The 13,226-nt window shown below is 33.9% G+C and overlaps 1 protein-coding gene across 1 annotated transcript in view; it reads left to right on the forward strand.

Annotated features, from left to right (window-relative positions):
- Positions 1 to 6,023: 6,023 nt before the first annotated feature.
- LOC127870835 (transmembrane protein 87A-like) overlaps positions 6,024 to 13,226 on the forward strand; it is a 78,014-nt gene continuing 70,811 nt past the window's right edge. The window contains exon 1 of the mRNA XM_052413367.1: positions 6,024 to 6,250. Coding sequence (XP_052269327.1) covers positions 6,143 to 6,250 — 108 coding nt within the window. The 5' untranslated portion in view covers positions 6,024 to 6,142. The remainder of the gene's footprint in view (positions 6,251 to 13,226) is intronic.

Consider the following 13,226-nt stretch of genomic DNA (forward strand, 5'->3'; position numbering starts at 1 on the left):
GATATTCGAATCCGAGCTATTTTACACTCCGAACGTTTTTGTACATGTACAAAGGGACTGAGGAAAAAAATACACTGGAATGACAATTATCATTTTTACACTTCACTAAATCTTATCCATAGAGTTAAAATCTAATACAACATGATACATTAAATTGAAACGAAATAGCATACTGTCGGAAAAAATTATTCCCGAAGCAGATATCAAGCTCATAACTAAATTGGCAAACAATAAAACTCAACGCCATAAAAGCAATACGAAGAAATGATAGTAGACATCGCATTAACAAACTGCATGAAAATTCTCAGCAAGAAACAATGTCCAACATAAGGAGATATAGAATGCCAAACATGCCGGCCCATTATTTTATGATAAATTATGTGCTACCTTAATTACGGGGAAAATGTAAGGATTGTGTATACAAACATTGAAAAAACATTTTATTGATAGGTTTTTGTTATGTAGAAGTACAAAGACTTTTTTGCATTTCAAATATTTAATATAACCCAGGTAAATCGCTGGGTACAATTTTGTCCGCCACCTATTGGCGCCAGTTTACAATTAGTTCGCCTTTCAAATAAACGAGCTGTATTGTAGCAATTTTTAACGATTTTTCTGCCTTGCATACACTAAGTTTGTGAAGTTTTATCATCCATATTTGTTCATTTGTACATTCCAATAACACGCACTTCACATAAACATATGTGTGGGTAATCAATTGAGATTTTTGATCTGTTGTTTATGCCTTGCTGCTCGCATAAACATGTAGATTATGTTAGTATATTCGGTACATAAATATTAAATAAAGCACATATGAAATGTAATAAAACTCATCACAACCTTTATTTGCAAGTAAAAGCATAGTGGCACAAAAAGTACAATACTCCCACTGACTTTTAAGAAAAATTATCTTCCGGTATGTACAAAGTGTAATTATCTTTGGAACTATAGAGTGCGAAATCTATGAATTGTGAATCACAAAGTGTTCAATTCATTTACAGCACAAATTAAAGTTTGTTCAAAACACTATCGCATAAGTACAACAATTTATTATACTTCTTATGAACCAATAGTTACATATGTCCACAAATTTATGCTGGCTTTGAACTCCAGTATAATACATTTATAATTGAATAACAATATAACTATGATTTAAACTTGGGGAATCATGGCTAGAAAATTTTTATATTGCCAATATCTAATCCAGGCTCGAATGAGAATATGGATCAAAAAACTAGTTTCCATTTAATTTTGTAAAATAACTCAAATTTTGATATATATTTTTTTTTACTTTAAATCAGTTCAGCAATTGAATCATTGTTCGATTTGCATTATTGCGTATGTAACAAAATCATTTTTTTCTCAGATGAGCGATGTAAGGCGATCATTGCCCTCTTGTCTTCATTTCTGTGCTACCGGTTGTTGTGTATTTCCAAGTTCATTTTGCGCACCTGTTCGGGAATTTTGTGGGACCTAAATCGGACACATGCTCAGGCTTAAAATCAACATATATACGTATAAACATGAATTTAAAATGGTTCATAAAATTACTGTTATTTAAAGAAACAGTCCGATAAAGTGTCATCTATCAAATTGTTACATTTATACTATTGGTATTTATATATAGTTTCAGCTGAAAGGTCCAAGGTTGTAAGAGAGATCACACCAGCCCATAAATCAAAACAACATGTACACATTGAACATATGTTACTGGTATTTGAAGTGTAACGTTTAACGTTGTTAGGACGTTGTAAAATAATGTTATTACACCGTTAATGAGTTAAACCTGTAGTTCCGATTTTTTTCCAAGTTGTGCATACAACAAAAAATATTTACTCGAAATAAAAAAAGATAATTGTCCGAAAACGCAATGAAATATGCAAATTTTCAAATAGAGTAGATAGCGTTTGCTTTATCACGAGGGAAACCGGGTTCTTATCCCACGGCATTAAAACTTTAAAGTTAATAACAAAATTAAATGACATTACAAAAATACGAAAATGTTGGAACACACTTTATTTCCCTTGTAAAATAGTTTAATTTGAACTGTTTTTGTCATAATGAAAAACGCATTTTGAAATCCAATGTTAAGGTTAAAAATTACATCTTGATAAGTGAAGGTACCTCTTGTTTGTTCCAGTATGAGTTGATAATGAACCATGCGTAATTTTCACATATTTAAACGTATGTTTTCTAAATTAAACTATTCTGTGCATGAAAACTAAGTAATTCTGTATCGTATTGCTTCGATGAGCAATATGAACTATCTACGGTTCGATTACTTTCGTTTAAAAATTATGTCCTACATATGTGATACATATTTGGAAGCACTGTATGATAGATGTATATAATATAGGACGTTTCGTAAGTTTAAGCTACATCTTAAATTCTAAGAACGCGTGTTATAAACATGGAGACCATTGCAAGAGAAGCTGGAACTTAGAAGGTTTATGAAGACTAACATATTTTTCACTCAAGGATAAATCATCAACAACCTATGTATCCAAACTTACGTACACAAGCTTTTAAACTCCAAAGGTAGTTTAATGGCTTTGTCTGTAAAACACGATTGTTGATGAAAAACTTTGCGAATGCATTATTATTTTTGGATTTTGATTAATATAACCACGGTCTCTAGATTACAATATACACTCCGTGATATAACACATGAACGAACATATAACTTAACATTGTCCTTAGTCAGAATAAATATTTTGTTTGTTTGAATATAATGTATTCATTCGTTTTGGAATCAATGACATTGTTTTTCTTAAAATTGTCCTTCGGCAAACAAATAATGTAATGTAAATATTGCCTTATGTGTTTAAGACGTTTTCACGAAGCTATTGTGTAAGCTGGGATAAAATGGTGATAGTAGCCGTAATTAAAGCATTATAATCATCACAAGTATGATGTATCAAAGCATTTGAATATCATATATCAATGCTTTCAATAAAATTATTAAATCATTGCATCAGTATAATGTATGTCGATATTGGGGAATATTCAATAAGATTCAGTTGGTCAATGAGACTGTCGCCTAGTCGCACACATATACCGGATTATTATTTTTGTGATAATAACTCGAATTAAAAATAAAGGTTCACATAACTATTGCGCTCCATACAAAAATGTAAAATAAATAAACTGATTGAAAACAACTTTCGTTTTTCTACGATTGTGTAATATGGTGGTTATGTCCACTATTACGTTTAAATCAAAGTCACGGTCATTAACTTATAATACATTTCAAAGTTGTCGTATAATCCCTTTGCGAAAATTGAACAAATACCGGCATATCATGGCATACATTTCGCGACAGTTCCGAATCTCATATGGATAAAAAACACAGACAGACAGACAGTTTATTCAGACTTATACAACAGTACATCGTCTTCATAATTACATATGCACATTATTTTCTGTGAACTGAATTGGTATAACAACATTACATTATATAACATACACTAATCATGTAAGAATATAAATACATTTGACATAATACATTTCAAGAACAAGTATGTTCCACCGAGGCGGTAATGAAATGTGTTAAATATTTATTATTATTTTTATAATAATAAAATTAATAATAATAATAATAATAATAATAATAATAATAATAATAATAATAATAACAATAATAATAATTATTATTATTATTATTATAATATTTATTTATTTATTTTTTTAATTATTTAGGATCGTTTTTCTTATAAAACCGCTTATTTGATATATTGACCTACTTTATAAATCATTGAATAATTAATTGTCACATGAAACTAATAACTTGTGGAATCTATGCACAGGGTAAGCATTAATATACGGCTAATAATTTGTTTCGAAAGTCAGTGTAATAGCGACATACACATACACAATGGAATTCATCTTCTAAATAAAAGTCATAGCAACATAAACAATAACGTTCATTTCGTGGAATATTATTCTGAGCATATATGCCAGTTTGGATTCTCAATGGTTTAGCAGACATTCTTAATCTACCAAAAAATAAGCGCAGACGTCTAGGAAGCACGTTTAAATATTCTTCATATTCCAAAAAGGTTTTAAAAACTATATTTTTTCATTTTACCATGCAACTTTTGTTTGAAATTGTCAGCCAGTCTACATTTAAACTCGCTAATAAAATTATTAACTTGCAGAACGTTTGGGTATTCAAAAACCAAATCCAAAATTATATCACATGTTCTTGACATTTGTGACCCAATGTGTATATCCTTACATTCGTTTAACGCTTGTTTGTTAACAATTTCGATTATGATAACGCCCCATTGGTGCAAAAATGTACCATGTGACATTGAAATAGGAAGGCACATGATACCTTTTTGCACCAATAGGGATATATGTTCATTGTCTAAGATTTTAAACCAATATTTCATAATTTTAACAAATCTATTGACGAACAATTGTTATCTCCCTAATTCTCAATAAGAAGCGACATTACATGTATTACATGTATTTTAATCGTTTGCAAAATTTTAAAAGTATACGTTCGACATCATCTGACTTTGTGAAGCCCCAAACCTCTGAAGAAAAATTTAATATAGAACCAACAACAGAGTAAAACAACAGACATAATATATTATGTTTTATGTCATATTCATTTCATTTAAAGAATAATGTATTCATGGCCTTACGTGCTTTAACATCCAAAGGTTCTTGTGTTAATTTAAAACTTCCGTTTAATTCAAAACAGTTCCTAAATAATTAACGTTATCAACGACTTCAAAAAACAAAAACAATACTTGAACATAAGCAATACAAATATAGGACCAATATATTACATGGGAAAGCACTCCTAACATGATGCACATTCGGCGGCGGCCTCTCTCTGCCGTGCCCTGGAGCATTGTTTCCCACAGTAAGTCGTATCTTGAGATGTGTTCAAGCCAAACCAGCTTTCGTCGTATTAATGTCGCCAGGAAGAGTTCTTGTGGCCCTGCAAGTGCTTTCATATTCCGGAAGAACTCGTTGGCCTTGTGCTTCATGTAGCACGTGCAGAGCAGCCTTAGGAGATACTTGTTTTCGAAGGCCTGTATGCTGCGTTCTGTATCCGAATGAAGCGTCCAGGTCTCGCAGACATACCCTCATATGGAGACTACCAGGGACTTGTAGAGCATGTGCTTGGGGGGGGGGGGGGGGTAAGCTGATGGAGCAGCTTGTAAACACACTGCTAAGTCTGCCAATGGTAGTGGTCGCGATGGAAATTCTTATTCGGACGTCAACAGTTCTGGTGCTATCCTTGGACAGAGTTTATTCATAATACTTGAAAATGGGCACCTCGAACAGCCTCATGGTGATATCTACACCTGTGTTGTTCGTCATGTTCACGCTTACCGTCGACTTCTAAGTGCTAACTTTCATTTTGTGTGTTCCCTTTCTTTCAGAGAATATGATGGTGACGTCTTGGAGTTGACGGTTGGTGCCATCCATGAGGTCACCCATATGTCGATTGAGAAGTACTGCGCTTTAATAGGTAAGAACATATCATTGATAGGATGTCAACTGCACAAGAGCAACAGCTTTTGCTTCCATATTTTTAGAGTAAGTACTCTTTAATAGTATTTGAGCTTAACTTTTGTCCACGGCATTTCTAAATAATTATAAGAGAATTCCTACTCCGGACTTAATATCTAGGTAAATCTCAATGACGGAAGAGCAGTACATAAGAAACAGAACTCATGCTTTCATAATTTCGCAGTTATTGCCCTGTAAATGTTTAACCTAAAATGTAGTTCTGGGCATATCTTGACTACAGTTTAATATGAGGCATCAAGATAAAACTGCATATTTTATTTATTTGTGTGTATGTGGTGGGGGTCGATATGAACGTTTGAATTTTACAGTTAGTCATTTTTACTTTGGGTTGCACTCTCTTACACTGCGGTTCATCAATCGTGATAAATCGGCTATCTCGGATTCCTCCGTAAGGTATGAAATAAATCGTCTGCTGATCCAGAGTGTGCGGTTCATTACATTCTTGAGGCATAAACGACAACTCTGTTTGGAGAATGTTTGGGTGGTTCTCTAAAACTCGTTATGAGTCATACATATTGTTTTCGACAAAAGTTGCTTACACTTTAATGATTGCAGTGTTATTGTTGTTTTTGTCGTTGAACACTGAAAAATGAAAAGGATTTTTAAGTTGCTGTATTTTGTAACGTATTTGGCATCTCTTCATGTCGTGAAGGCTGTTTCTCACCTGGGGAAGTGGAAAGATGTGAAGTTTGAAAAGGTGACAGTGAGTCAGTGTAACAACAAAACTTAACACAATTGTTTAACAGTGCTTGTTTTAGACGCCCCGGGTCCATAAGGGGGAAGGAGGAGGGGGGGGGGGGTGGTAGCATTTTTTTGTCCTTTTTATATATTTTTTTTGGGGCGCTATGACTCTTGATAAAAAAGATATAAGTCATGGATAACAACATTTCAGTCATTTGTTTAATCGGTTTAACACTTACATGCATAATACTGACACGATCAATTCCCAATGCTTTCGTATCAACTTGACTATCCATTTCTGCATACTGACTTCTTTTCCCGTCGCTTTTCATAACCGTATAATCCGGTATATTTCACTTTTATGCGCCCGGTAGGGTGGCATATAGCAGTTGAACTGTCAGTAGGCATACATGCCATAATTTTTCAGACCAATTCCGGGACATTGAGTTAAAATGTCCGGGACTTTTGCCGATTTTCCGGGACATGTATAAAATGTAGCGATATTTATAGACGTATGCATTTTGGGTACGTTTTTTTTGCTTCGCATCGTTAATTGCAAAAGTTCGGAAGCCTATCCGAAATACACTTGATCTATTAACGTCAAATTAAACATTTCTACTTCCGTTACTAGATACAAGCCACGTGTTTTCAGTGTAAGCGTTCTAAACATAGATGGTGACGTCACTGCGTTATTGTTATTAAAACTGGTGTGTAACGCGTAGTTGTTGATACGCCTTTATTCATTTATAACATTTATATAATAAAAATTACAACAATACAGTACCGTTAGATCGTCAATTCAAATCAATTCACAATACATACAACCAATCACAATAAAACAAATACAACAAAACAGTAACGTGCGAACATAAACTGCTTTTAATTTTTTACTCAGCGATGTTGAACTTCAGATGTGTGAACAACTATCCTTTGCCCTTACGCAGCGGGTAATAATGACGTAGTAGATTAAAGTCAATTAACAACCACATTAAACAATGCCGCCTTTTCGGTTTGACCGCGAACGTGAGACAATCGATATGATAACAGAACCCCTGTTAATTGAGCGATTTTGACACATAGCGTAGTCTGCCTATTCGCGTAGGCATTGTCATGGAGACGCTGCAGATATACACAGATTCGAGGTGCAGTTAAGCCTAAGATAAGGTACATGTATATATGGATTTTGTAAATTCCGGGACATTTGACAGATTTCCGGGACAGCGGGACAAGTTCTTCATTTCCGGGACTGTCCCGGACAATCCGGGACGTATGGCATGTATGCAGTAGGCAGTAGGGCTCGCGCTGTCGTTCACCATTTGAGCCATTTGCGAAAATATTGAGAATATGGCTCAAGTAAAATCTAATTTGGGGAAATGCTAAATTCTCGTAAAATTTCATTAAAAACATCCGCCATTCAAAACCAGACTTGTTTTCTATATTTTTATGCCCCTGAAGGAGGGCATATAGTGATCCGACCGTCCGTCTGTCTGTCTGTCTGTCTGTCCTTCCTTCACACTTTGCATTTAGGTTTCGCGTTTAGGTTTTGAAAAATGCTCATAACTTCTATGTCGCTTCAGAAAGTAACTTGATATTTGCCATGCATGTGTATCTCATGGAGCTGCACATTTTGAGTGGTGAAAGGCAGGGGTTTTCAGCCTTATATAACAGGGGCATATTAAAGGCCCCTTCCCAATTGAAAATTCCTTTAAAATCATGCAGTTTTCCCAAAAATCCTAACTTACACCAGCTTTTTCATTTCCCAAAGCAGTAATTTTAGCAAGAATTCTTCCCAAAATGAGCAATTTTTTCCCAAAATCCATAGGCTATTTTCGAAGTTCTTTATAGAAGAAATAGAATGATGAATACAAATGCGGTGCAGATACGGATGGTGTGGTTTATAATATTTTATATTGTATTCACCTGAAATTGCAATTGAAAAGACTATAAAAAAGAACAATTAGTACATGTATATATTAATAATTATGTATGTGGCATATTTATATGTGATATGCCCTTGTTGTCATTAAAAGAAATATAAACAAGTTGATACTATATATTATATTAGTTTTCAAGAGACGAAAAACAAAAACTGGTTGGCTCAAAGAAACAGTCCGTTTGTCTAGCAGTCTGTGCATCCGTCTGAAAACTTTAACATTGGCCATAACTTTTGCAATATTGAAGATCGCAACTTGATATTTTTTGCTTGCATGTGTATCTCATGGAGCTGCACATTTTGAGTGGTGAAAGATCAAGGTCATCCTTCAAGGGCAAAGGTCAAAAATCAAAATCCAAGGGAAGTAACAAGCTCTAAAGGGAGATAATTTCGATTTTATATCATTTGGCAGGTACAGATCATTTTCACAAGGGAAGTAATATTTTTTAAAGGGATATTAAATTATTTTTTTAATTCAAAGCAGTGCAGTAGGGGGAATTGTGTTTCTGACAACACATCTCTTGTTAAAAGCAAATTCTGGTAAATATTGAGTATAAAAGTGCTCAAGAATTTCATTAACACAGACATTCGCTTTTTTTGTTAAGTAAGAAATAAATTTTGGCATTTGTTACTTAATTTTTTAGATTTGATGAAATAACGTCCAATCAGGACGGGTTTTATCCAACTTTAAACACATATATCACCTGACTTGCTGTGCTGTATGTGTATTTATAAAATAGCTACACCCACACTTCTCAAGTAATATTGTTCATGTATGTATAGTTTTCATGTGCTTTTTAGACCAAGGAACAGAAGAAATACATGAAGCACTGTTAATTAGTCCCCTGCCGGTTTTACCGGAGGGAACTGGTTTTACCGGAGGGGACTTATGGTTTTGTATCCGTCTGTCCGTCACACTTTTCTGGATCCTGCGATAACTCTTAAAGTTCTTAATATTTTTTCATGAAACTTGGAATATGGATGGATGGCAATATGGACATAATGCACTTCATTTCATTTTGTTCCTACATCAAACATTGTTGTTGCGATGGCAACAAATAGACTAGAAATACTGCTGAAAATTGTGTTTTTTTCTGGATCCTGCGATTACTCTAAAAGTTCTTTATATTTTTTCATTAAACTTGGAATATGGATAGATCGCAATATGGACATTATGCACGTCATTTCATTTGTTTCTACGTCAAAAATTGTGGTTGCTATGGCAACAAATAGACTAGAAATACTGCTAAAAATTGTGTTTTTTTCTGGATCCTGCGATTACTCTAAAAGTTCTTTATATTTTTTCATTAAACTTGGAATATGGATAGATCGCAATATGGACATTATGCACGTCATTTCATTTGTTTCTACGTCAAAAATTGTGGTTGCTATGGCAACAAATAGACTAGAAATACTGCTGAAAATGGTGTTTTTTTCTGGATCCTGCGATTACTTTAAAAGTTCTGAATATTTTTTCATGAAACTTGAAATATGATAGATGGAAATATGGACATTATACACGTCATTTCATTTTTTTCCTACGCCAAAATTTCTGGTTATTATGGCAACAAATAGACTAGAAATACTGCTGAAAATGGTGTGTTTTTTCTGGATCATGCGATAACTTGAAAAGTTCTTAATATTTTTTCATGAAACTTGAAACATGGATAGATGGCAATATGGACATTATGCACGTCATTTAATTTTTATTCCTACCTCAAAAATTCTGGTTGCTATGGCAACAAATAGACTTCAAATAATGCTGAAAATGGTGTTTTTCTGGATCCTGCGATAACTTTAGAGTTTTTAATATTTTTTCATGAAACTTGGAACATGGATAAATGGCAATATGGACATTATGCACGTCATTTCATTATGTTCCTACGTCTAAAATTATGGTTGCTATGGCAACAAATAGACTAGAAATACTGCTAAAAAAGTTTTTTTTCTTGATCCTGCGATAACTTTGAAAGTTCTTAATATTTTTTCATGAAACTTGCAACATGGATAGATGGCAATATGGACATTATGCACGTCATTTCATTTTGTTCCTACGTCAAAAATTCTGGTTGCTATGGCAACAAATAAACAAAAATTTCTGACAATGGTGGAATTTCTGACAATGGTGGGGCCGGTAGGGGACTTTTATTGCTTGGCAATAGTCTTGTTTGAAGATAGAATTTGTTTATGTCCTGTTAACATTAAAATTCAGAATTGTGTTTTGGAATGCAAATTTAATTATGCTAATTTGGGAATACAACAAAACATTTTGTTGTGTGTAATGAATTCAAATTCCATTTGTTAAAACGCTTGAGGAGTCAAATAAATGCTTTGACAATATTATGAATGCAATGCACAATTTCCACGAGGATTATTATAATATCTGGTTGCCATCATCAGTCTTCTAAGTAACTTCCTATGGTGTACATGTAATCTTTGAAGTGTAAAGCTAGGGACTGATGGGAGTTGTAGGTGACTAAAACAATAAATGTCACAAAACCACACACTTATGGCAATTACGTCATTTGTCTCCTGAATAATTTTACTGCAAGTATTGCATGCCTACGAGTGCTGTCCCTAATGCAAAAGGTGCGCTCTCATTGACCCATATTGTTAGGCCAATACAACCACGCTCCTCATTTAAGCCGGCTTAAGTTGGGTAAAGAGATACATGTTATTGACATAAGATGGTAAATCAGCTCTAGAATTATTTTGCCAAGTCGATATCGCTTTGTTCCGTAAATTTCAAACGATTCTGATTTTGAAATTCAAGCGCTCCGGCAATGGACTGTTAAATCGCCTGTGGAAAGCACTGTTGTATATAACTACCGTAAATACACGAATATAATACGCCCTCATGTAAAATACCCCCCCCCCCCCTGAGTTTAGTCCAAATTTATTGGTAAAAATTGAAAATTCGAGTAAAATACGCACTAAAAAACAGTGTCCGAAATCGGCATGACGCTGTCATTTCGGAAAAAATGTGTCTTTTATATTTTTGTGTTGTGAAAATAGCAAATGAATTTTGCGTTATCAACCACCTGTGTCACAGTAATATCCCGGCTTTTATCAACACCTCAAATACACGCGTCCCGCTGACAAGCGATGGCCCTTCACCTTTACCAATAACACACAACCACATGCTGATGTCCGGATCAAGCAGTCATAATTTACCATTCGCCAGCTGTCAATCAAACTCACATAATAATTAATTAGATTTCGTTTATTGCGGCCACATGGTCTGACAAACAAAGACTGGCAGAGTAATGCAATAAGCGTTTTATGAAAACACAACTTAGTGGGCGGAGTGATTGCGTATTTGGCCAGGTTTTTTTTTCCACTTTTTGGGAAGATAGCCCATGGCTTTGGAATTGGGAATTTTATCGGCATTTTCATGAAATTGGGAAAATAAATTCATTAGCCTTTTTTCCACATGAAAAGTCCACTGATTAGGGAAATACTAAATTTGATATAACTCTTTATAAACATTCAAATTAAAAGAACAAAATCATATAATACTTTGTTAGATATAATTGAATTGAAATTGAGATAAAATACGCATTAGACTTCTTTCTAAAAAAAAAATAAAAAATTAAAAACAATGTTGTTTTTTTTTTAAATTGGGATTTTTTTGCCACAGTTTGGGAAAAAAGTATACTTTTTGGGTTTGGGAACATAGCCAAATTTCGGCTATAAAATCGGGCTTAAAAAAAACCTGTATTGTCATAGCCAGCTGGTCGTGTCGTCCAATGTCTGACGTCCGCCGTCCACGTCGTGCTAAAACCTTAACATTGGCTCTAAAATCAAATGCACCTTGATGAGTTCTACACGCCACACCCATTTTGGGGTCACTAGGTCAAAGGTCAAGGTCACTGTGACCTCTAATAAAAATATCTGACAATTTTTCATTTATTGAAAACTGCACCCGTAGCTGAGCGTGGCATCCGTTATGGGTTGCTGTTGTTTATAATATTTGATTCCATTCCATTTGACAATATTCAGAACAATAATAATTATTATAATAAAATAAGTTTTTATTATTATACATCTATAATACCGATGGTTGGTTTATTTAGCATGTATGGTAATATACGGTGTAGCCATGACAATTACCGTAAGCACAGTTGTCCCCTTTGATGTAATGTTGTAATTCGAAATGGCTGCCACGCAGCGAATAACAACAATTAAGTTGAAAATTTTCACAGGAAATTTTTTATTCTGCTCTACATTTGTTTATAATATGCACACCCTACTTGAACAAAAATTCGGAAGGTAAAAAAGTGTGTATTATTTTCATGTACATGTATTTACGGTATAAGATAAAGAGGTCAGTGTGAGGAAACAAATTTGGGACATAGCGCATTGAGATCAAATTTATGTCCTAAAAAAGGCTTAGCATATTAACTGTTTGCTGCATAAATATATTGATATGAATGTGTATTTATTATTAATGAAAACACCTACCAGTTTTAAGTAAACAGATTTTAAACCCACATACATGTATGATGTTATTGTTGAGTCAAAAGTGTAGTGATAATCTTCAAATAAAAAAACTTAAACTAAGTAGTCGGCAATATTTTTCCAAATATCTGGCTATATTTTTCTCCCCATTTTAATCTATGAAATGCACAATGTTTCTTAATGGTCTGTCTCTTCTGATTGGTTGCTAAGGTTTGTTTCTATGTGTATTTCCTGAAGGGGAATTTTTGCATGTTGTTATAATATATATTAAACAAATGAGTAACTTATAGCACAATTGTTAAACCTTTCATCATATTGTGTGTTTTTGACACTGGGGTATAATTAAGAAATAATCGACGGGTCACCGTTGGTTATTGCGGTAATAACCAACAGTATGGACTTCCGATGCGTAGGAATTAAACCACTCGGGCTACGCCCTCGTGGTTTGATAACAAGCTTCGGAACGACATACCGTTGGATATTACCGCAATAACCAACGGTTACCCATGGATTATTTTTATTCTAACACGATTTCATTAATAAGTTATCCGCGATTTAAAGGTTATAAATGAGAATTATATTAACCGAACATCCTCCA

Source organism: Dreissena polymorpha, chromosome 3 (genome assembly GCF_020536995.1).
Source record: "Dreissena polymorpha isolate Duluth1 chromosome 3, UMN_Dpol_1.0, whole genome shotgun sequence".
In the NCBI taxonomy this organism is placed as follows: Eukaryota; Metazoa; Mollusca; class Bivalvia; order Myida; family Dreissenidae; genus Dreissena; species Dreissena polymorpha.